This window comes from Oryctolagus cuniculus, chromosome 6 (assembly GCF_964237555.1).
Source record: "Oryctolagus cuniculus chromosome 6, mOryCun1.1, whole genome shotgun sequence".
NCBI lineage: Eukaryota > Metazoa > Chordata > Mammalia > Lagomorpha > Leporidae > Oryctolagus > Oryctolagus cuniculus.
In genome coordinates this window covers 20,550,818-20,575,778 of record NC_091437.1, presented here as the reverse complement: position 1 = coordinate 20,575,778, position 24,961 = coordinate 20,550,818, and the positions used below count along the sequence as shown (strand labels likewise).

The window sequence follows — 24,961 nt, the reverse complement described above, 5'->3', positions numbered from 1 at the left end:
TACACCATGGTGACCGGACAGCTCCCAGGGACCTTCGACTATCCAAGCAGCTTCTGGCTGCTGAAAGCCTGACCATGGCCTGGCCTGTCTGTTGAAGCAGGAGTCTAAGCCTTGGCGTGTCTCAGAAGCTAGGGCCTCTGCACACTGGGCTGCCCTGAAACCCAGCACAGACAGCTCCAGGGTGCTCCTGGCAGCAGCATGTGGGAGCCCCCTCTCTGGGCGCCTCAGGGTCTCCTTGTTTACTGCATTTTTGTTCTTCCCGTTTCTTTCTCCGTGCTCACCAGCACCTCTGTGAGGATTACCGGTGGTCTCTTACACAAAAAAGCCATTCTCCCTCCAACCTCCCCCATTCCTCCTCGCCCCCCATACTCAACCTGGACTGTTCCTAGAAAAGAAAAAATCCAGTGGAGCCTCCCAAAGGGGCAGGGTCTGCATCTCCACCCTCTCCGACCTCACACAGTGCTTCTCTCAGCGGCAGCCCCACAGGCGCAGCTCCCCCTGGCGAGCTGATGGGTTCTTCACGCTGGGTGGAGAGCGAGATTCCAAGTGCTGGGTTCCTCGGTGGGTCAGCGTGAACAACGTCCAGTGGCCTTCTCAGGGCAGCTAGGGCCCCATTTTGCTTCCGTCTGAAAGAGATTTTTGTTTTCTGGTGAGAACAGCCCCAGCCCCAGCCTGGCTGGGCGCCGGAGCCGGCAGCAGAGCACAAACCCTTTCATGTGACAGGCCCGAGTGGAGTGATGTAGGCCTGGCCGGCAGCAGCGGGCCCTCCCCTGCCACTCCTCGGGAAGCTGTGGCGTTTGCATATCCCTCTTTCATCCTGGCCTTGAAAAGGAGGCCTGAGTCCTGATGTTAACTCTGTGGACACCAGCAACAGGCCTGGCCCCACCCGCCTGGAGGGCAACTACTCTGATGCTTTGACCTCTAGCCGAGTGACTCGAGACAGTCCGGGTTCCTGCTGACCGGCACAGCCTTTTGCTGAACTGGGGGAAATTCAGATTTGTTTCTTACTGGGACATTCAGAAGAAAGATTTTGCCAGAGTGCAAAGAAGCCAGAAAATTAAGGTATTCATCATTTTTGCTAGAAATTTTACTCTTGACCAAAGGCAAAACTTTTTTCTTACTCATTATCTAATCTACAAAACAAACCAACAAACAAAACGAAACACAGTACCAAAAGATGACCCATGCCATGGTGGGTAAGCAACCAGGCAAGTCTCTGCCACACTGTCTGAGCTCCTTGACCTCTACATGTATCTTGATAGGGAACTTCCTTACCTCGGGGAGCCTCCCCCCAGAAGGAGGAGGTCACAGCCTGTCCCACCTGTATCCTGGCCACAGCAGTTGAACTCTGAGAGCATGGCCCTGCCTGGAATAGCCCATGTGCCCTCTCCTGAGCTGGATCCTGTAGGGTTTGCAGCATGTCCTCACTTTGGGGCTGTGATGGAAAAGGATCTCTGCTCCCAAGGCCGAGACTCTGGCAGTGCTAATGGGGACATGGCTGGGAGGAAAAAGATCATGTTGCAGCCACAGGATTCTGTTTCCTGCGGAGTGGGGCCTTGAGAGGAGTTATTCCTGTGCAGTGGTCACAGCCCTCACCAGTGTCCCTAGGGTTTGTCCCAGGGCTTGGTGTGGAAGGAAGGACAGGGGGCTGAGGTGCGCCCACACCCTAAGTCCTGGCCATCCCTATAAATGTTGCTGGAGGGACCGCTGGCATTGTTGAGCCTCTGCTGTTGCTCTTTTCCCTGTGAATGTTGTTGTGTCGGATTCACGAGAAGGACGGCCTTTATCTCAGAGCCTGCGAAACTGTGTTTCTGTTTGTTTCTCCATTCTCAAGGCTTTTCATATTTTTACGTTCCTGAAAGTGTGGTTTTGAGGCTGGCTGCCCAGTTCCAGGCATGTGGGTCCACGTTCTCTGACCAGGCTTAGGGTGAGTGAAATGCTTGAAAGATGCTGTCTTGAAGACAGGGGGAAAAGGGGTGGCTGACACTGATAAAGGGAGACCTGTCCGCCACACATCTGTGTAGCTGGAGCAGGTGACTCTGCAAAGTGGAGGGGCACAGCCAGCCTTGGGTGGGCCTTTTCTAGATTCTAGGGGCTTACTTGAATCTTCAGAGCTATCCTGGGACTCCTTGAAGAGGCTCAGTGAGTGAGGCACCCCTTAACTCAGCAACCCCATTTCATGGGCTGCTATCTCATGGGGATGTGCAGTGGGTTGCTCACCTGGCAGTTTCCAGGCCAGGGAGGCCCTCAGCCTCATCAGTGCCCCAGTCACCTGTAGTTCTCTGAATCTAATTAAAACCTAAGAGATGGACAGAAAGCCCCTGTCTCAAAGCAGGGGCGAGGTTGGAGCCCTGTGTGGGCGGGGGTGGATGTTGGGCCAAGTGTGGGCTACTGTGTGTGTGCTTTCATGGGTCAGGGTCACAGAAGTGTGACAGTGACGTCTATGTGTCCTTTAACCTGGCTCCTGGGCCACACACTTCCTGGGACAAAGTTGCTCCGTCAGCTCTGTACCCCTGACACTCACCAGAACCTGGTTTGTGGCCACTGGATCTCCTGCCCGAGAAGCTGACTTGAGGAGTCTGAGAGGCGGCTTTTATCTTATTTAAAGACATCTCAGAAAATATCAGGAGAAAACTGGAGCTTCCGCCAGAAAAGAAAGGGAAAGGGCTCCGTGGGTCGCAGGTGCATTCTAATTGGGGTAGACTGGGGAGGCTGGGTCACTTTCCAGGGGAGGGCTGCGGGGCAGGAAGTGCTCTTCCTGGCTGTGTTAAATGGTGGGGTGAGCCAAGGAAGCTGCTGTCAGCCCCGGGGAAGTGTTGCGAGCCTGGGCTCTACAGTCGGCAGTCAGAGTGGGCAAAGACCTCTTGGGAGGGAGCTCCAGAACTGGAGGTGGCTTGGGGTATCCTTGCTGTGGGGGATATGAGTTGGATTGGGGTAGACAGCAGCCCAGTATGGGGGCTTAGGTGGCTTGTACTTAGCAGTTGCCACTCCATGCCTGTTGTGTGCCCTGCTGTGAGTCCCAGAGGTAGGAGTAAAGAGGCTGCAGAAGTAGCCAACCTCACCCTGTTGCCTGGGATTGCAGGGTCCCAGTCCCGCAGAGGCACCACCAGAGTCCAGAGCTCAGCTTTGCTTCCAACAGGAAAGGGTATGGATCCCACCCCTGGGTTACCATCATTGCTGGGCTAGCCAGGAAGCAGCGTTGCTCGGAGCTGGTACGAATAGGGCCTGGGTGGCCCTGAGCCTTGAGGAAGAGATGAGCCACTGTCTTCTACCTGCTGACCCTGATCCTTGGTTCCTAGTGTCCCTACTCCCCAGAGCTTCTCCCAGCAGATGTTTGATTTGGGAATGTGCCCAGTTCCTTTCCTCTCCCTGAACAGACTGGCTGTGACCTTGCAGGGCTGGGGAGTGGAGCAGTCTGGGAGAGGCTGGAGGCAGAGATTCCTTTAGAAGGGACCATGTGGGTCTTCCCACCTCCCCACCAGTCTTGCTTACTCTAGGTCCCCAGCCCAGGACTGAGGCCCTGGCCCCTAATCGGTATCTCAGATGAAGGTATAAAGGACACTTTGTCCCTCAGAAATGTGCTTGGCAAACTCCCCTCCAGGACTTAAGCTGAAGAGTGCGGGTTGGGTGCAAGGTATGTCAGCAGAGGCTCGCATAAGCTGGCAGAGTGAGGGTTAAGGCTGGGTTGCTTGGCTGTGAGCTGATCTGAGCCAGCACCGCCCCATGTGCTGAAGAAGGGGGGTAGCGGGGGCCTTGAGGGCCGGCAGCTCCTCACAGAGCCTCTCTGCCCCTGCTCCCTGCCAGACCTGCTCCCACAGCCACCAGGGAGCCTCTACCACCACCCAGCTTCTCAGAGCAGGTGGCTGTTGCCATCGGCTGTTGCCATCAGCTGTCCCCAGGAGGGCAGGCTTGGGGCAGGGCCTTAGTCACTTTTGTGGATTGATCTAGATGTGGTAACCTCTTTCCCTGGGCCCCACAGGCCCTATAAAGGGAGGCTGGTTCTAGTGGGACAAGCTCAGTCGCCTCCCCAGTGCCAGGAGCCCGCTGGAAAGGTAGGGTGTGAATGCATCTACTTTCGCAAGTTGTCTTTGAACCCCTTGGCTGGCAGAGATGTGGGGGAACTGCTTCTGCTAACTCCCCTGTGCTGAGTGTCTCCCTTCTCGTGTGCCTGGCACCGCCCTCTCTGTCCATGAGCTGGTCTGAGACAAAGTCTGGAGGGGTGAAGTGACTTTCCCAAGGCCATGCAGCTGGCAAGATATTGAGTCAGGATGTGCATCCAGGTCTGTCTGGCACTGGACTCCCCTTTCCCCCAACTTGTTTGCAGGGCCCTGGGAAAGGTTGCAGATTTCTTTACGGAGCTGTTCACATGGGAGTTGAAGAGGTTTTCTGATGAGCTGATGGCTTTGTTGTGCTTCCCCACTCTTCTGAAGGCTTCAGAGTTTGCAGAGGCCCAGAGTCCTACTGCAAGAGCCCCCAATCCAGACTGTCCCCAAGGGGAGCTTGGATGATGCTAAGGGGAAGGAACAATCTAAGGACCGTGGTGGTGGCAGAGTCGGGACTGGGGTGGGAGGGAGGACAGAGGGGTCAGGGAGGGTGCTCAGTGCCAGCATGATGAGTTTGGACTTTGGTCCTCGGGCAACAGGGAGCCAGGTAAAGTTTGTTGAACAGCATGATGACATGGTCCCATCTGCATGGTGGGAAAATAGCTAGTATCAGTATAAGCATGGACGAGAGCAAGGAGACCAGTCATAGGCCTGGCTGCTCTTAGTGGTGGCTGGGCCAGGCCTGGACTGGGGTGGGAGAGGAGTGGTCCAGTTTGAGAGGTGGTTAGGAAGTACTGCTGACCAAGCAGGTGCTGGTGTTAGGAGGCGGACCAGCACAGCGTTCTTGGAGCTGAGCCATGGGCCCCAGGGCCATTTCCACAGAGACCGTGCTCTGGGGCCTTCCTCTGCCACCCACCTCCCTGGGCACAACGTGTTCTCACCCAGTATGGTTGCAAGAGCAGTGGATTTCACTACCAGCCTCCATGCAACCCTGAATCAGCAGGGAATGAGGTGAGGTAGAACTCCCTCTCCTGCCCACCATCCCTGTGCCACTGCTTGGTATTCTGACTGGTGTAGACCAGAGGAAAAGGCATGGGATGTACCAGGGGTAGAGGAGGAAGCAAGTTCCTGCAGAGGACTGGGAGCTCCTGCCAGGTGAATATTTACAAACACTCATAGACACTTCCTTGGCAACACCAGCACCAGCGACTCCCTTGGGTGCTGTCTGCACACACACACACACACGCACATGCACACATAGACACACACTGCTGCTGCAGTCAGGAAGCCTCCTGGGGCAGAGAAGGGGACAAGCCACAGCTGGGGCCCCAGGAACCACCAAGCATCGTCCCAGGTGCAGAGAGGCATGGAGGTCAGAGGAGGCCAAGGCCCTGTGCAGTAAAGAGATGAGCACAGACTCCCAGGCCTGGGCTGTGCCATCCCCTGCCAAGGGCTTGGTGGCGTGGGGCTGGCTCCGAGGCCAGTGTCCTTAGAGGACCTGAACTTGCAGTTCTGCCCACAGGTCTGAAAGGGCTCTCAGGATAAGTGCAGGCGGTCCTGACTGTCTGAGGTTGCTGAACCTAGAAGAATGAGACCCCACGGTGGCTGCCCAGTTGAGGAGTACAGGCCCAGCTTCAGGGCCAGGGAGCTGCTGCTGGTACTGCAGATAACTCCTTGATGGGGTAGTAGGGGGCTAGGGAGGTGCTGAGTATAGTGGGCAGCCAAGCCTTTCCCTACTGCTCTCCGTTACCCTAGGCAGGAGGAGAGGACCTAGCCCGGAGAGCATGGTGAGCTCTTGCTGTGAGGCCAGGAGGGAGCCTTGTGCTGTGTGCAGCACACCCGGCAGGCGGCTGACTGGCTGATCTTCACAGGCTTTGGGGGTCCTGTGCTTTCCCACCCCTAGAATGCAGCCTGGGCTCTTCTGAACAGGATGGAGCTGGTTTTCTGTGGGTTCAGCACCAGTGCAAAGGAGACGATGGGTTATGGGGGTGGGTCCAGGGCTGGCAGGCAGTGTAGGGTGTCCGCACGGCACGGGTTCGGGGTTGAGTCTCGGCTCTACTCCTTGCTTCCTGAGGAAGGGCAGTGCTCCAGTGGACCCTCTGCGTCCCCACGTTACCGTTCACGAGGCTCTTGAGAGGATCAGGCAGTGCACTGTGCAAGGGCTTCCCGGTCGACTGGAATGCGGGGAGTTGAGACAAGTGCTTTTTTTCCCTCTAGGGAGGACTGGTGGTCACATGGTGACTACTGAAAGCACAGCAGACCCAAGAGGCCAGCCCCACACTCAGGCCCCTGACCTTTGTACAGGATTTCGTGGGCTCAGGACTTCACTTTCTGAATAGAATCCTCAGTTCTCTGAGTGCTCCACGCACTCTTTCGATTCAGCCTTTGTGTAGTTGCCTCCCTCTGCCTGGGCCCCCTTTCCTCATTTTCCTTCTGTCTCAGCATCTCCATCACTTCCTCCCTGAAGCCTCCCCTGACTTCCCATACCTGATTCAGGCGCTGCCCTGGCCTGGCACATGCTGCACAACACTAGCCCACTCCCCTGTGACCCAATACTGAGCTCAGTGAAAGCAGGGGTCGCTTGAGGCTCTGCAAGGTGGGTGGGTGAGAGGATGGATGGCTTGGCCACCCTGGGTTGTGCCCTATGAGAACTCTAGCATTGTACCAAATGCCACAAACAGTCCTCTTGCTGCTGCAGCATAGGGTCTGTGAGCAACTGCCGAGGGCCAGGGACTCCTGGCAGAGAGGTGACCTTCCGGGACTGTCTCTAGAGAAAGTTTGGGAGTGTGTAACAGAGTCCTCAGTGTCTAAGTGGGACTTCATGGGTCTTGGTTTCTGTACCCATTGATTGAGTTTAGCTCCTTAAAGGAGATGTCAGTCAGCTGAGAGCCCACCCGAGCGCTGCAGTGTGTGTCTGGAATTTGCATCACGTGACTTGTCTTCTGATCTGTGGTTTAGGGAAGTACATGTCCCAGAAGGCCGCCTGGCAAGCTGTCCAGAGTCCTCCCCAGGGCGGCTTCCCTTGGTGGATTCACTGTGGTCTGTAGCTGGGCCTCTGCTTTGGTGCTGCAGACCCTGACTTTGATGGGCATGCTGGGAGTGGGCCATCCCTGTGAGGTGACCTCACAGCTGACCTTAGTTAAGGAAGCTGGCAGGAAGACACCATCTCTGGTTTGGGAGCTGAGTGAGAGTGTTTTGCTCGTCTGGGTGTTCACTTTCCCTGCTTCCCCGGGAGCATTCAGAAGCTGTGGGTGGCTGGTAAGTTTTCCCAGCTTGCAGTGCAGTGCCCTCCATAGAGCAGAAATTTCTGTGGGCCATGGTGCCTCTGTGCAGTGTTTAGATCAGCCTGGGTGGGGCTACCCCTGACCCCTTTTCCGCTGTGTGGGCTGAGCATCTATTTATCTGATAAACACATCCGTTAGCTGTCACTTTGGTCCTCAGACTACACCAGATGCAGCGTGAAGAGCTTTCCCTGCTTATGTGGTACTGTACCCATTTTAAAGATGGAGAAGTGGAAGCTTTGCACAGCTTGAAAGGATGTGAAGCAAGGAGCTTTCCCGTCTCTCTGCAGTGACTTTGCATGATGTTGACCTCGTCTCTGGTGTGGCCGTGTCACAGTTTAGCACAAATCCCATTTGTTGAGATTTCAGCAGCTTTTTCCTTTGTCAGGGGTCAAGCACTGGCTCCTGCCCATGGCTACAGAGTGGCCACTGTTGTGTTTCTCCTTGCTTCCCAAGAAGGGAAGCCACGGCCATGATCCCAGGACCTCAAGCCTGTGAGGAGTGTCTGTGGACAGTGCCTCACTGCTCATTTAATCAGAGACCATTGTCTTCACAGCATGAGGTCTGGAGGCTGCCCCTTCCCCCTGCCACCCATGTCTCCTTTAAGGTCAGGTTGGGAGCTTAGAGGTGAAGCCGGGGGAAGCCTGCCTCTCTCTTCCCCGCTCATCCTGGCCAGTGTCCTGGGCACTTCTGTCGTCTCCACACCTCAGGAGCCAGGATAAAGCAAAATGCTATGACCACAGTCACACAGAAGAGGCCGAGCAGCCAGGCCCTGGGCACAGGAGGCTGTGTTTCCAGAGCTGCCTGAGCGCACTGTGGTCCCTGGAGGTCGTGGAGACTGCTGTAGGTTGTCCCCAGGGTCTGCGTTTGTGGTTCTCAGGAGCACAGGGCTGGATGTCCACCTGCCAGGTGTACATGCTGAGGGTTCTGGCCTCTTCAGGCAGGGCCCTTCCAAGGGGCCAGCTCCTGGGGTATGCTGTATTATCCCCGGGAGACTAGATGCTCTTACCAGCTGCCCTCCAGGATACTGGACCAGGGCCACCAGTGATCTAGGAGCCCGGCCAGCCTGCCCTCCAGGCCTCTTCCCTTATCTGCCTCTTGTCTCCTGCAGAGTTTGTCCTCTCACTCCTGGAGAAGATGCAGACACAGGAGATCCTGAGGATGCTGCGGCTGCCCGAGCTGGGTGACTTGGGCCAGTTTTTCCGCAGCCTCTCAGCCACCACCCTGGTGAGTGTGGGTGCGCTGGCTGCGATCCTCGCCTACTGGTTCACTCACCGGCCAAAGGCCTTGCAACCACCGTGCAACCTCCTAATGCAGTCAGAAGAAGTGGAGGTGAGCAGGGGAGCCTCCAGATGGGGGAAGTCGTGGGCAGCAGACAGGTATCTTGAAGGTAGAAGCCTAGTGTGTGACTTACTTGACCGTCAGTCAGCAAGTCCGAAGCTGCCTGGGGCAAGGTCTCCCACCAGATGCCTCTTCTTCCTCTCGAACGACCTGCCACTAAGTGGAGCCTGACTTTGGCCTTGCTGTGAGCCTCTTGGGTAGGGTCCTTGGTTCATTGGTGCCTTGGCAGAAAGCCTAAGCCGATCCTCAAGAGGCTGCCTGGAAAATTGCTTCCCAGACATTACCTGTGCCTTGGCCTGGTTGGTGCTGGGACCCAGAGCTGAGCCCACCCCCAGGTTCTTCCCTCTCGCAGCAACTGGGCTCACAGGTGGAGGCACTGTGGGGAAGAAGGTACCATGGCCCAGCAGGTTGCCCAGGCTGAGCCTGGATGGACTGGTGGGTTTGTTTCTTTATTAATCTTATGGAATTTGTTTTGCCTTCTAAAAATTTGCTGGTTTTTCCCCTAAACTTTAGCTCTATTCATTTTGAACAGATAATATGAGGCATCTTCAAAAAGTTCATGGAAAAATGTGTATTATGAGAACATTGTGCATGATTTCAGGGTTTTTTTTTTTGCACCAAAATAAGCTTATTTTAAAATTCTGCTTTCCATTAACTTTTTTTTTTTTTTAAAAAGGATTTATTTATTTATTTGAAAGTCAGAGTTACACAAAGAGAGAAGGAGAGGTAGAGAGAGAGAGAGCTTTTCCATCTGCTGGCTCACTCCCCAATTGGCTGCAACAGCCAGAGCTGTGCCAATCCAAAGCCAGGAGCCAGGAGCTTTTTCTGGGTCTTCCACGTGGGTGCAGAGGCCCAAAGACTATTTTCCCAGGCCATAGCAGAGAGCTGGATCGGAAACGGAGTAGCTGGGACTCCAACCAGCGCCCATATGGGATGCTGGCACCACAGGCTGTGGCTTCATCCGCTATGCCACAGTGCCGGCCCCTCCATGAACTTTTGAAGTTGCCCCTTCCACATTGTCACACAGTATGAATGACACAAAAAGACATATGCTGAAAAGCTCTTGTTTTGCCTCTCTTAGGGCGGCCTATTGATGGTTCCCTCCTAGCCAATTGTATGGAGATCCTGCTCCTTTTAAATGATGTGCTGCATATACTCTGTTGTGTATAGTGCTTTTTACTATCCTTAGCTCTGGACACTATATCGTGGCAGTGATAAACATGGTGGTGTTTTGCCTGGAAGGGGGGGGGGGGTGTAGGCCAAGATAGGGGCAGGAATCTTAAAGGCATGTTTCCAGCCTCAAGGGTGAGGTGGGATAAAGCACACACCTGTGCGTGGCTTTGGGAAATGATGACTTGTGTTGGGTGCTGGGCAATGGGTGGAGAGGGGATGGCAGGGTGGTGATGAGAATGGCCTTAAGCAGCTGATGTTGGTGGCCTGGAAACCAGCTGGTGTCTCAAAGGAGCACTGTGGCCCTCAGCATTTTGTTACCTGTTTTTGCCTCAGTGTCCTTGGTTGTAAAGTGGATAATGAAAGAGCGCCTGTTTCCCCAGGTGGGATAAGGATTTGGGGGAATGGTGTACAGAAATCCCTGAGAGTACCGGGGTTTTGTTGTGTTTTTGTTTTGTTTTGTTTGTGTGTGTGTGTGTATGTGTGTATGTGTGTGTGTGCGTTCGCGCATGTGTAAGCTTTTAATCCTAACTCACCTGCAGTGGTCAGCAAGAGCAGAGCCCCATGAGCTGGTGAACTGGGCAGCATGGATTTATTTTGGGTTTCAGTGGGGAGAGACCTGCACAATTTGTGCTATGGCAGTGGCAGGTGTGAAGAGGCAGCTGTGGGTGTCTGTGTTGGAAGTGACAGTGACCTGGATGGGGTTAGGATGGTGAGAGGCTGGCTGTGGCTCAGTGTGTGGAGGCCGCACAGACTGAGTTGCCTGGCTGAGAAGCCAGGGCATAGATGAAGCAAAGGCTTCCCTTCCTGGCCTCACCCCCAAGCAGTGGAGAAGGTCAGAGAAGCTGTAGCAGAGTGCAGGAAGGGGAGAGTAGTCGGAAGGGAGTTGAGAGAGGGCCAAGATCTTACTTATTCTTTGTGCTCTGTGGTAGGAAGCAGAATTCAGATCATGTTACTTCCCCTGTCTGAATCCTTCTCCTGGCTCCCCATTACCTCAACCTAAAGTTCAGACCCCTACCTTGATCTGCATTCTCTCTGGCCTCTCCCCACTACTTTCCCTGGCCATCTAGAGCTCTGTGAATTGGCTGCAGTTTCTCAAATGTGCTGGTGCCTCCTGCCCCATGCATTCACATTTGCCTATGCTAAAACTGCCTGCTCCTCATTCATTCTGCCTGGCAAATTCCTGTGCTTCAAAACCCAGCTCAGGTGGCCAACCTTGTGGTACAACAGGTTAAGCCACCATTTGTGATGCCAGCATTCCATATTTGAGTGCTGGTTTGAGTCTCAGCCACTCTGCTTCTGATCCAGCTCCCTGCTAATGCACTTGTGAAAGCTGCAGATGATGGCCTATGTACTTGGGTCCTTGCTTTCCATGTGGGAGACCAGGATGGAGTTCCTGGCTCCTGGCTCCTGGCTTTAAGTTAGCCCAGACAAGGCTAGTGTGGCCATCTGTCTCTTCCTTTCCTCGCTCTTTACTCTGCTTTTCAAACAAATAAAAAAATCTTTTTTTTTCTTTATAAACTTCAGCTCTGCAGCAACTTCCTAACACACACACCAGCTTTGGGCCTCCTGTGTTCCTGGGACACAGTCTCTTGCTGTTTCAGGCCTGTTGGCTGCTGCTAGTCAGGTCTGACTGCACATGCCCCCAGCTTTCCACATGGGTTTTCCTTGGGCCTGGTGCTTAGAAGAGTTCCACTCTGAAGCCTTTGCAAGCTGATTGTGACTCTGAGTTTGGGGGTTAGTCTTGTGGTACTCTCAGACGTTTTCCCCCGATCCAATGTTCCAAAAAGTGGCAGACTCTGGGCCAGCCAAGGGCAACCCAAACAATGCTCAGAGAAGAGGTGGAGCTGTGGCACTGGAGAGTTCTGGGATGGGGAGCCTGGGGAGGGCTGGCAGGGTAGGAGGGGGAAGAAGCCTTGCTCCTCTCCCTGCCACCTGCGCAGCAGTGTTTGCTGTCTTCCTGCTCTGGGTCTGCACTGCTGTGGGCCCAGGAGCTCACTGCCCTATCCCCCACCCCAGACACTCTCAAGCCTTCCTAGGCCACAATACCTGGGAAAATACCTTCAGCGTAGTCCCAGTACCTGACCTAGTTCACCCTGTTATGTTACTGGTGGATGACAGCCTTCTTAGCTAAAGACTATACCCAAATGACTCTTCACTTAGGGGTATAGAAATAGGTGATGGTAGGGGCAGGCTGGCCTCCAGCCAACACCCCCATTTCATTGCATGTTTGTGTGTGGACAGTATGCTGACCAGGTATATAAATGCTGTTATGTATCAAATGGGTGTGTACAAGCCATTGGTGTCCTGGGCCTGTGTGCACAAGCCAGCTCTGCTTGAGTGTGTATATTTAGATTGAGTGTATTTGGTATAGGTGTGCATAGGTGTGTGCATGAGGGCACATGGAGCACATCCAGCCCCAGCGGTGTGGATCACGTGTGCAGTTGAGCTGTGTACAGCTTTGAGCTTACTGGGGCCCTCTCCTGGCCCCTCTAACAGCCCCAGTCAGCTTCTCTGGTCTGTGCTTGGCTTGTAGGACAGTGGTGGGGCTCGGCGATCTGTGATCGGTGGTGGCCCTCAGCTGCTCACCCACTACTACGAGGACGCCCGGACCATGTACCAGGTGTTCCGCCGAGGGCTCAGCATCTCAGGTGAGAAGGGCTTTGCCAGTGTGGAGGGGCTGTGTAGGGTATGAGTGAGTGCAAGGCTAGGTAAGCAAGCCTAGGCCCAGTGACAGGGAAAGTAAGCAGTGCTCAGGTTTGTTGGAGAGAAGCCACTCCCGGCCCAGCAGTGAGAGAAGCAGCTATATTATGTGGTCACAGATTCAGCTTTGTTCCAGGTCTTTAGGCTGCCTCACTATAGACTGTCTCAGTCCATAATCCATATACCCATTGGCAGCCCTTGGTGAGCCTTGAGCTGCCAGGCCACTTGGTGGCCTGGTTCTGAACCTGAGCCTCTGCAATGGCAGGCAAAGGGATGGGGTCAGAGAGGCAGCCTGCCACCTCTTCCCAGAGGCCCTCCAGCTGACTGTGCCCTTTTGGGTCTAAAGTAGGGACCATCACACAGTCATGGTATGGCCTAGGCACTGCACTGGTCCCATTCCTGGGCCTCCCTGGTTCCTGGAAGCTGCCAGGCTTGTGTGCTTTCAGCCCTCTTGGACCTTAGCAGATTAGAAAGCCAACTGGGGTAGGGGTGGCGTGCACAGCCCATGGTACCCCACAGCATGGGCTGTCCCTCAAGGTACCTGATGTGATGGGCAGTGCAGGTATCCCACCCTCTGTGCCTTCCTCCCTGGCACAGGCCTTTTGTCTCTCTGCAGGGAACGGGCCCTGTCTTGGCTTCAGAAAGCCCAAGCAGCCATACCAGTGGCTGTCCTACCAGGAGGTGAGTGATGGAGGCAAGACCCCACCCTGCCCACCCATGTGCTCTTGGCACTCAGGAGTGGGGATCTTGGGGGCATCCTGCTGTGTCTCAACATTTTTCATTCCCTGGCCTGCCTGGCCTGCCTCCCAGCCTCTGGCAACAGCCTGCAGGAGCTTTGAGCAGGCACAGGCAGGCGGCCAGGGCGGGCTCTCTGACCTGCAGGAATCCTGCCTAGAGCTCTTCCGTTCCCTGACAAAAAGACCTTGTTTTCCCGAAACCTCTCTGTGTCTATGTGCAGGTGGTGGACAGAGCTGAGTTTCTGGGGTCTGGACTGCTGCGGCACAATTGTAAAGCATCTACAGAGCAGTTTATTGGTGTTTTTGCACAAAACCGGCCAGAGGTAAGCATCTCCCTTTAACTAGCCTTACAGGTGTCTGTGGAGTAGGAATTGGGTACTGTGGAACAGTCTTCCCACTGTTTGTAAGCCCAGGATGAGAGAAAATAGGGAGACCCTTTACCAAGCCACCACCCTTTTCACACCCTGACTTTGCTCCCTGTCAGGATCAGACACTCCAGCCAAGAACTGTCTCCTCCTATCCAGCTCCACAAACAGCTGCACTTGAGCCAAGAGGGAGGAAGGGCCTGGGACAGAAGTCAAGGCAGACCCTGGAAGTGGGCATGGGGCTGTTGGCATATGTAATCAAGGAGTTACAGAATGACTGGGGCAAACACACTCCAGAAAACTGTGGGTGAGCAGGCAGAGTCTGTTAGCCTCGTGGACTCCTTGGCACCTGGAGAGAGTCAGGCATGGGGCCTAGAGCAGGACGCTGGTCATTTGCGCCTAAATACAGTACAGCCCTCTTCTCTTCCCCTCATCTCCCTCCATCCTGCCTCCTGTCTCCACAGTGGATCATTGCGGAGCTGGCCTGCTACACGTATTCTATGGTGGTGGTCCCACTCTATGACACCCTGGGCCCTGGGGCCATCCGCTACATCATCAATACAGGTGAGCCCACTGTTGTCAGCTCCAGTCCCTCCCCATAAGCTGATTGTCTGACTCTTCCAAATAAGACTTTGCTTCTGCTCTCAGGAAACAGTAGGGACTGACACCTGGGCCACCGAGCTGGCATCCTAAGCCCCAGCCGCTTGGGCTTTACCTGAAGGCTCTTTCCACAGGGCTGATGTGCTAAGGAGCCTCCATCTGGGCTACAAGCCTTGGAAGTTCACAGCTGCTGGGAACAGATGCTGGGGGATGTGTTTGTCTCAAGCAGATCTGGGAGGAAGAAGGGCTGAGTGCAGAGCAGAGGAGAGCTTGGCATCTGCTCCAGGATGGGCCCTAGTCTTCTGCCCAGGACTCCCAGCACACTCCTGCGTGCAGATGCACACCCCTGTGGCCTGTCTTGCATACTCACACACAAGCTGTGGTACACACAGCCGAGGTGCTGCTGCCCTCAGTCACAGCCTGCCTCTCCGATGGCCCCCACAGCGGACATCAGCACCGTGATCGTGGACAAAGCTCAGAAGGCTGGCCTACTGCTGGAGCACGTGGAGAAGAAGGAGACTCCAGGGCTCAAGCTGATCATCCTCATGGAGCCGTTCGAGGAAGCCCTGAGAGAGCGGGGGAAGAAGTGTGGGGTGCTCCTCAAGTCCATGCGGGCTGTGGAGGTGAGAGCCCATGTCCGGCTCTTTGCTGGGCCGCAGCTGTCTCACCACTGCCTCAGAGCTGCTGGTTCTCTGCTCCTCTTGTGCCTGGGCCAGTGGTTTTGGGCCCTCGGGGTGGACTAGTGTAGAGCCAGGGTGGAGGGGTCGGTGCCCACATGTGTCCTCTGCGAGACTGACAGGTAGACTGTAGTGCCAGCCTGCCCTGAAGGTACTCAAACAGCCTCTGTAGCCTCCCCGCTTCCGACTGGCATCAGCTCATCTGTGCCTGGGAGTGTAGCCATAAGGTCCATGAGTCTTGGCAAGGTTCTTACAAACATGACCCAGACCCTCAGCAGCCAGTGGAGCTAATTTTTTGCACATGGCCTCTCTGAGGCATCAAGTTGATGGCAGCTTGTGGCCTGCTGTGGCAACACAGGATGTCCTGGCCTCCAGGGCTTCAGGCCCTGCTTGGGAGCAGCTGAACCTCCCCCCACCCACCATGCCCACTGGACGCGGGCCCCTGGGCTTTCCAGTTTTCTTCCTGAACCCTTGTCTGCTCCTCATAGTATCAGTGGTATCTGTGAACTTGTACCCCTCCTGCAGTGATACCTACTGTGTGCCCTGACACTCAGTGCTCACCTGGAAGCACTGGCCACGCAGCATGTGCTCAGGTATCCTGTGAGTATCTTGCCCAACAGGTCCAAAACTCTGAGTGCCATCTGCCCTACTGGTGCGTGCACAATGCCTAGACTCTCACTGTCCTTAGGCCTACATCTGTGATGCGTGGGTGAGCCTGGGACCTCTTGGTTGCCCCCCACCCCCACCCATGTCTCTCTTAGGGGCTTTGGGCTAGATCTCAAAGCAGTTTCCACCAGTAGAGGCCCCTGAGTGCTATCTACACAGGTGACATCTGCAGGGGATCCTGAGCTCTGGGCTTGGTACAAGAGCAAGGTCTCCTGTGCTGGGGTTCGTCTCATTCATGAGAACTTTAGGGCTTTTACAAGCAGCCTTTTTTCTTTTCAGGACTGTGGCCAGGAGAACCACTGTGCTCCTGTGGTAAGCAGATCTGCCTGCAGGCCCTTCCCTGGCAAGGTGGTGGTTGGGACCTGTCCTTGCAGGAGCCCCTCCTGTGTGCAGGGGCTCAGTAGGAGGCCAGACGAGCACCTCTGTGTTCAGAAAGAGCCCTGTGAGCACCCAGGAAATCCTCGCATGGGTGCCCATGTCTCCCATGGGCTGAGGGAGCAGGGAAGGAAAGGAAGGGACACCCTGGGTCCACTCTGTCTTGGGGAAAGCTCATGCCTTCTCTTCACATGTGATGAACTGCCCTTGAGGTGGGATGGGCAGAAGCAGCAACAAAGTCAGGAGCGGGCCCCTGGGTCCTGAGGCTTGGTGGCTGCCTCTGTTGGTTCCTCTTTACTTTGTGAACTATTCTGTGTGTCATCCACTTGCAATACTGCCTGCAATTGTGTTCTAGTGAGAGTAGCTGCCCCCTGGGATGGGTTGGGTGGGCTTGCAGTTTTCCACCAAGGCCTCTGACCTCCAGGCTTCCTCCAGCCCAGTATTTTCCACTCCCTTCACCACTCCTAGTGAGCTCTGCCACACACAGGCCTGAGTAGGCCACAGCTCTGCTTCCTGGGGACCTTCATGGGTGTCCCCCGGTATTTGGCCTGCTCCCAAGCACCAGCCTCTCGCCTCAGAGAACTGCTTAACCCCCTGCTCACTCAGCTCAGCCTGTCCCTTGTGTCTGTGGACCTGTGCCCAAACCAGTTCCTCTCTCCCACAATGTCCTTCTCATTTTATCTGGAGAAATCTTGCTTGTACTACCATCTCATAGGTCACCTCCTTGGGGAAGCCATCTCTCTATGAGCAAGAGGCCTGTTGATCTCTGCCTGGTGACCCTGGGACTGTCTGCCCTGAGCCTGGGCCAAGCCTGGATGCTGAGCAGTTTTGGTGAAACAGTGTGCAGCTCAGTTCCTGAGCCCCATGTTGTATTCCCAGATATGTGGGTGAAAATAGGAAGGAAGCTGGGACTGAGTCACATCACTAGAGAGGTGAGGGCTTTGGCAGAGGCATAGGTGTGGCCTATTTCCTTCTAAGGGAACTCAGCTTAGGCTTTAGTAGGGGGAGCCAGAGGGCCAGGTGTGGGTGGTGGGAAGGATCTGTGTCCACACCCCTGTTGGGTTTCTTCAGCTTCTTTACCCTTTTCTGAGAGTTCACCTTCCCACCTTTCTGACTGCATCACATGAGGGTGTGAGCCGCTGCTAACACAATGCACTCCCACATAAAATACACACGTGGGGCTGGCTGGTGGAGGGGCCCTGGCCAGCCACACTGGGCCTCCCTAACACACACCTCTTCTCACCCTTGCAGCCCCCACGGCCTGATGACCTCTCCATTGTGTGTTTCACAAGTGGCACGACAGGTAAGCAGAGGCAGCCAGATCGGCAGCCGTGGCCACCTGCACCCTTCCCTGGCAGCCTGGCTGGTGACAGCAGTGGTCTCTTGTGCCCTCTCTGTGAGATGGGCTGAGCCTTGTCTCCACACACTGGGTTCCCCCGCTACTGCCAGTGCTCAGAAGCAGGCAGTGGCCAGATGCAGAGAGACAGTGTGGATTGGGAGGTCTGGAGTTGGATGTTGACACTGTCTAGGGCTGAGCTAGCAGAGACCTGGGCAGTGGGTCACATGCTGGGGAAACGACTTTTCTCACTGGGGTCTTTTCTCTATGGGGAACAGCTGTCACCCCATCAGCTTCCTGCCCCCATCCTGGCCTCTGTATCAGGAGCTGGAGGAGTGTGGGGTGTGGCTGCAAGCCAGTCACAACCTCTCTGCCACCACTGTTCCCTGTTTCTCACCTGTGAGGAGGTTGGTTAAAAGTGCCAAGTAGGAGTTGGTAGTGTGTGAGGGTGCAGGTGCTGGGCAGCCCTGGGCAAGACTGGCAAGGGAAGGACACAGAGATGGAGCTCTCCTTGCCAGGCACTAACAGAAGACCACCTGCACCTGCGTGAGCAGGAGCAGTCAAGGAAGGCTCCTGGGAGAGGCAGGATGCACAAGAAGACCATGGCACAGGCACAGCACATTGCATTCTGTGCCTATTCTTCCTCTCCCTCTGTCACGGGGTCCCCAGCATAGCCTCTGAGGTGAGCAGGCTGGCCACCATCTCTGCTCCAGTGCACACCACCTGTGAGGTGGGGATGGTGCTGGGAGCACCAGGACTTGTGCCCTCGCACCTAACTCCCAATCCTTCCATTGCTGCCTCTCCATCTCATCTGACAACACAGGAAGTCGCCTGCCTTGTCTGAGACACATGAACAGTTCCCAGTCTTTTTCTAGACTGAGGACATGTCTGCCTTGATGATAACTCTTGGTGGGCAATGAACTGGGGTTCCCCACCTTTCTGCAGCTGCAGCCTTGAGGGCACCTGGCAGAACCTTGAGCAGCCCCACAAGCAAGATCATCTGTGTCCATGGTCATTGGATCGAGATGGATATTTGCTATTACCTCAAGTGGTTTCAATGGCTTCCACCATACTCTGCTAATCCCCACCAGGAAAAATAACAGCCCTCAGTCTGCGGGAGCTGACACCCAGGGCTGACCCACAATTCAAACATGCCCTTCAGGTCTATGTTGCCTTTTCAGTAGAGCTTGCCAATGTCTTTTTGTCATGAGTGTCAGTGTGAATTTTTGATGACATTGTTTGGGGAGCAGGTGACTGCAGGGTTTTTGTCAGGCTTTTTGTGGATCACTGGACCACAGATGCTGCCCATATCTGGAGAGGGCAGGTCTAAGTGTCTTTCCAACCTGATGATTCCAGGTCAAAAGTAGAGTCAGGCACTGAGTAATGGAAGTGGAATGGGTGGAGCCTGGAAAACAAGTTGACTTAGGTGTCTCGGGCTCCCCGTCTGGAGGGAAGCTGGTACCAGGGCAGAAGCAGGTGGTGAGTGGGCCTCACATTGGACTTCCTTGGCTTTAGGCTAAGCCTGTGCTGTGCCACTTGCGTACGTCCTCTTGTTGGTGCATCATCCTGTGAGTCCTCAGTGTTGTAGCCCACATAGAGCTCCCCTGACACACTGAGCGTCCTGGCTCCTGGCCTCTCCAAGGGCTACGATCTTTCAGTGGGGAAAGATGGAAAGCATATTCTGAACCTGACATTTGGCTCTTGGCTCTGATGGAGTCTTTCTAGGAAGATTTCCTTCCAGGCACGTTGTGGGAACCTCAGCGGAGAATCCTAGAATAAACCCATACTTCAGGGCCCCTGGTCAGGCCCAGGAGGCCTGGGAAGAAGGGAGAGCCTGTGCTCCATCTGGTGGCTGGTTCTGTGGTTGCTTGTTCAGTGCAAAGAGATTGTTAGTTTACTGGGCTGGGCTCTGAACCCAACTCCCCCTCACAAAAAAGGATAGGTTTTGGGGGTAACGTAGCCCTGTTTAGGAAACTGGGGCCTTTGAATGACAGGCATTCACACAGCCTCTCTTCCTAGAGAAGGAAACACAGTGGCTTTCAAAGATGAGCTCCCCTCAGTCATGTATTTTCAGCGTGCCCACCTTTTCTCACTTCTGTATGTGCACTCACTCGCTGCACCTCAGGCCTAGCATTGGGGGCTGAGTACAGAGGGGTGGACAAGACGCAGCCCTGCCCTTTGGGGCTCACCACTCACTTCACAGGGCAGTCACAGTACGATGTGGTCACCGATTACACAGGCTGCTTGGCCACAGAAGGCCCAGGGAGCAACAGTTCTCGGAGGACGTCAGTCTGAGTCCTGGAGATCACAGCTGGAGGAGAAGCAAGGGAAGGGTGTTTCCAGCAGAGGGAACAGCATGGGCAGGGGACTGGCAGCAGGACAGAGGCTGAGTGGGGAGAAGAGTGGGCCTGGAGCAGGGCCTGGGAGCCCTGATGGGAGGGGGGTGAGGGGGCAGAGTTCTAAGAGGCTGTTGCACACGAGCATTGGAGAAGCTAGAGAACAGAGTCTGTGAGCATTGTCTAAGTTGTCCCCGAGGGGTGTTAGCACAAAAGCAATTGCTGGTCACGGGGAGCGGAGTGGCGGAGCTGGCAGTTGCAATGGGTAGAGGCATGAACAGTCAGTGAGTGGCTGTTGACCCAGTGTGAGTATGTGCAGAGTTCCCTCAAAGTTGGCCCTATCCTGGAAGCCAAGCTCCGTCGTGTTCACAGTAATGCATTTGTCGTGGTTGAGCTATGGAACCAGCTCCCAGGCCTATCAGCAGTAGGTGTTCTTTGTCTGCAGTAGGATAGTATACTACAAAGCTGAGAGAAGAACCCAGACACAAAAGATGACATGATTGTTTTGTATAAAATTATACAGCACTTGAACCACTGTGCAGCTTTAGAAGTCAGGCCAGTGGCAGTTTCATTCAGGGTGAGTGGTGCCTTGGAGGGGCTCTAGGGCCTGGGTGCTGGTTGCACAGGTGAACTTACCTGGAGAAAATCCACTGACCATGCTTATTTGGGTGCTGTCCCATCCGTATGCTATGCTGGAACAGAAAGTTGTTGTGTTTTCTTTTGAGCTGTGAAGAGATGACCGAGAGTGAGAATGAGAGATTGTAAGGGCCAAGAGTTGTGGGGCCGTTTTCCTGGACATTCCTGAGAGTGATTCTTGAAGTTGAGGAATTGCCACTAGATGTGGGGAGAGAAGGGGTGATGCTCAGAGGGTAGCAAAGCTCCTGCAGCTTTGGTCTGTGGGGGATAGGAAGGAGCACTTAAAAGGAGAAGAGGTAGGTGGGAACCAGTCAGAGACAAGGGGGCCACCATGTCAGGTGCTTGAGGGGCGCCCCTCTGGAACTGGAGCCACAAGCCTCCAGGGTTGTGATGTGGAAGGGATAGGAAGGGGGCAGCTGGATTTGCCTGGAGGGGTTTTCAGAGGGGGAATGCTTTGAGGGAAGCCTAGGAACAGAAATGCTTGGGCAGACAGAGGCTTAGGAATCAGTCTTGGAGGGAGGGAGGAGACAGGAGATAGAAGGGACAGAGCACGTAGGAAAGGGACGCAGAGCAAAAAGAAGCTGGTCAGACAGGTCTTTTGCATTGTCAGCGGGGCCGGGAGGCTTGGGATCGGGGCATCCTTTCTGTTCTAATTGAGGGATGACCATAAAGTCCAGCCAACTGCGTTCACTTCCCGAGCATGTAAACACCCAACAGCCTTGGAGCTCTCAGGGCAAATGCTAACCATCACCTGTTACTTTGCACCCTTGGGTATAATCCAACGCACAGAGCTGCGTCTCAGCACTCCTATTGTGCAGCTCTAGAGTTACCTCACCTCTTCCAAGCCTCAGCTTCCTTGGATATTAAGCAGATGGATTTTATACCAACTGCATAAAGTTGTTTCAAGAAATTACTGAGATAGTGTGCATAAAATGCCTAGCACTTTAATCAGTATTCTGTAACTATTAGAGTTATGATTTCTCTTCCTTCTGGCCCTCTAGTGTGATATTAAAAAAAAAAAACCACAAAACAAAAACAAAAAAATGTATCAGAACTGCTGGATAAGGGATTGAGAGAAGTCGGACTCAATCCTAAAAAGGACTTGGGAGCCTGTAGCAGGGAGCTCTCCTCCTGCAGTAACACTTCCGGAACATGTTGGTCACAGGGATCTGGTACAACCCACCTTATGTTGTGTAAAGGCAGAAACAGGAGGCAGAGGAGCCCTCAGCACTGTGGCACCATTCCCAAGCCCTGTTCTCACCCCTGCAGGAGGAGCCAACATCCACGCAGGGCAGACATGCACCCGGCACAGAGCCTTTCTGCTTAACAGCCATTGGAGGCCCACTCAGGGATGCTGGCTGAAGCCAAAAGACCGTTTGCAGGATCTGAAAGGAGGACAGTTGCTTTAGTAGCCAGGGAGCAGATGAAATGCATGGATGGCCAGCTTATGAATGGACAGTGGGAAATGCACAATAGGCCGCACACTGCTGAGACGCAGGGAGTCAGGGCTTGGAGGAGCACCTCTCACTGCTGTTGCAGAGAACCAGAGGGAAGTCTGCAGCTGGACTCTGCAGCCTTGGTCGCAGAGGTCTCTCTAGAAGTGCTCAGGGTTTTACTCCATGTGGGCAATCTGGATCTCACATCGAAAATCAATGCTGCCGGAGAGATCTGCTTGTCTTGGGTCTGAGAAGCAAGCAGAGTCTTCCCGCACCTCCCTGCTGGACCTTGCAGTCTGCACTGACCCTGTGGTTGGCATTCACCTCTTCTCCATCCTCTGGGCCTGCATACAGCCATTACTTGAACCTTCATGGGAATATTTAAAAACTCCATGAAGTCTTTAGAAGTCTATGACATTGTGTTCGTATCCTCAAGAAAACACTTGTTTCTAAAAGGTCTGGACTTTGCCCATCACACTGAAGAACGAGCCAGCCAGGGTAGCAGATTTGAAGCTGTACAGCACAGTGCTCTACATATTTTGTGACAGTTCTGATTTCAGACCTAGTCTTTGTAAATGTTCCTTATAAACTTCCAGAAGCTAAGAATGCAGAGGTGAAAATTACCAAGTGACATTCAGAATACTTTGTGATCCCAGGGACTCTGGGATTTGTATCTAAGAGATAAGTCAGCATTATGGTATAGCAGATAAAACCAGTGCTTAGCATGCCAGCATCCTATATGGGTGTCAATTCATATCCTGGCTGCTCTACTTCCAATCCAGCTCCCTGCTAATGGCCTAGGGAAAGCAGCAGAAGATGGCCCAAGTGTTTGAGCCCCACATGGAAGACCTGGAAGAAACTCCTGGGGAGTGAACCTGTGGGTGGAAGATCTCTCTTTCTCTGTCTCCCTCCCTCTCTCTCTATAATGCTGACTTTATTTATTTATTTATTTGGACAGGCAGAGTGGACAGAGAGAGAGAGAGAGAGACAGAAAGGTCTTCCTTTTCTGTTGGTTCACCCCCTAATGGCCGCTGCAGCTGGCGCGCTGCAGCTGGCGCACCGCGCTGATCCGAAGCCAGGAGCCAAGTGCTTCTCCTGGCCTCCCATGCGAGTGCAGGGCCCACTGCCTTCCCAGGCCACAGCAGAGAGCTGGACTGGAAGAGGAGCAATTGGGACAGAATCTGGTGCCCCGACCGGGACTGGAACCCGGTGTGCCAGCGCCACAGGCAGAGGATTAGCCTATTGAGCCATGGCGCCAGCCAATGCTGACTTTCAAATAAATAAATCTTTTTAAGAAGAGAGAGACAATTCAGGACATTTTTTACAATGGGCACGGTTGGAGGACAGATGCTGGGATGAAAGAAGAGGCAGAGGTGAAACAACCCATGGCTCTATCTTTTCAAAAGGAAGATATTTTAACTGCTCTCTTTTAGAAAAATGTGACTTTCAAAATCACTTTACTTTTTTTTTGAAGATTTATTTATTTATTGAAAGGCAGAAAGACAGGGAGGCACAGAGGAGAGAGAGAGGTCTTCCATCTGCTGGTTCACTCTCCAAATGCTTCAACAGCCGAGGTTGGGTCAGGCCCAAGCCAGGAGCCAGGATCTCCATTCCTGTCATCCACTGCCTCTCAGGCACATTAGCAAGAAGGTGGGTTGGAAGCAGAGCATCAGATGTACTCTGATATGGGACGGAGGCATCCAAAGCAGTGGCTCAACCTATCAAAATGCCATTCTCATCAAAATCACATAGCCTTCTGTGTCTTTAGATTCACCTCTGTGATTTATAATATGGGTGAGAGTGCTGGAGCACAAATTGAAATCCCTCCCACCATGCACCTTGGTTAGAGGGATGTGTCTGTCTCATGAGGTCAAACCTGGGACTGTGCTTGATGCTCCTGTGGGACACACGGGCCCCCAGTGAGTTGAGCCAGTAGGCCTCACAGGGTATATTTACCAGAACAACTTTATTTTTGTCTCCTCCAAACTTGCTCAGTGGGGGTAGTTTTTTTCTTGCTCCTGGGTAAAAATGCAGGCATTTCACTAGCATGTAATAAAAAGTCCCACAGCTGTTGCAAGTCACAAGCATGGTCTTAATTCAGAATTGCAAGTGTCAGTCCTAAGGAAGCGTTGGTGTGCTTTTTGAGACTTCCCTCCCCTGGGAGGGCTGGCCATGAGGACCTCACCCTCCCTTCCTCTGTTCCTCTCTGGTATTTCTGTATTTCTCCTTCTCCCCCAGCCTGTTAACAGGTCGCTGGGTGGGAAGTGGGGATGGAGAATAACTTCAAAACTTGCTTTCTGTTGGGTGAACACTTGTCCGAGTTCTCCTAATGGAGTCCGTGCCCTTCCTTGGATCATCTGTTCTTCCCTCCACTGCAGCTTCTGCCTCTGGTGTGCAGAGGGGTCCTTCAGCCCCAGCATCCTGACCCTGTGGGTGGGGTCCTTCAGCCCATCTCCCACCACCCTGCTGGCTGACTTTACTTTTGCAGTGCTCACACTGGGGTGAAGGGTTGCCTTTCTTGCTTGGTCCCCCAGCTTCAGGGTGCACATTTGGGCCCTTTAAGTGATCCCACTGGGGTCTGAGTTAGCTTGGGCTTCAGGATGGGGTTGGAAGACAGGAGACTTCCTCATATTTTGATGTCTGATGTATTGGGGTAGCTCTTGTAGTCCTTTCCAAACAAATCCTCTTTGCAATCAATCTCTTTGTCATCAAGGCAAATTCACATAACATAAAATTAATCATTTTAAAGTGAGCAATTTAGTGACATTAAGTACAGTACATTCTTTTTAAAAAAATTTTTATTTAAGTTATACAAGTTTCATATGTTTTATATATACAGATTTAGGAACAGAGTGGCACTTCCCACCCTACCCACGCTCCAGCCCTTCCGGTATACTGTCTTAATCTCTATTCAGCCCTTTTATTTCCCTTCTGGACGAGCATCGCAAAGTCAACGTATTGGTTTCTGTGCTATTTCCTGAGCAAATTCTGCTGCAGCGGCCCCTTGCTGTTGGAGTTTCACAGCTGTTTTAGCCACTATCTCCCTTGGAAGCTTCTAATTTCAAACCTTTGCTGCCTCTGTGGAAACTTTCCATACATTTTGTACACAGATTTTTATCCTTTAGGCCTTTTAGCAGCCTAGTGGGGCTGAGCATTGTTGTCCCTATTTTTAAGGTGAGGTAACAGGAGAAATGGCTGGCCAACGTTTTGCCAGCAGTGAGTGGCAAGGCTTGGATTTAAACCCTGCCAGGTTTGCCCA

At 53.7% G+C, this 24,961-nt stretch overlaps 1 protein-coding gene across 16 annotated transcripts in view; it reads left to right on the top strand.

Moving 5' to 3' along the window:
* ACSL6 (acyl-CoA synthetase long chain family member 6) overlaps positions 1-24,961 on the top strand; it is a 62,903-nt gene that overhangs the window by 7,027 nt on the left and 30,915 nt on the right. For 9 of the 16 annotated variants that reach the window (XM_070075003.1, XM_051843293.2, XM_008254870.4 and 6 more), the window contains 8 exons: positions 8,436-8,656; positions 12,372-12,486; positions 13,155-13,219; positions 13,497-13,598; positions 14,105-14,204; positions 14,685-14,863; positions 15,863-15,895; positions 17,210-17,261. In XM_070075003.1, coding sequence (XP_069931104.1) covers positions 8,462-8,656; positions 12,372-12,486; positions 13,155-13,219; positions 13,497-13,598; positions 14,105-14,204; positions 14,685-14,863; positions 15,863-15,895; positions 17,210-17,261 — 841 coding nt within the window. In that variant the 5' untranslated portion in view covers positions 8,436-8,461. Of the gene's footprint in view, positions 1-1,091; positions 1,928-2,213; positions 4,053-8,435; positions 8,657-12,371; positions 12,487-13,154; positions 13,220-13,496; positions 13,599-14,104; positions 14,205-14,684; positions 14,864-15,862; positions 15,896-17,209; positions 17,262-24,961 lie in introns of those variants that run through there. The other 7 variants (XM_070075005.1, XM_008254872.4, XM_070075007.1 and 4 more) reach the window with 6 other exon arrangements.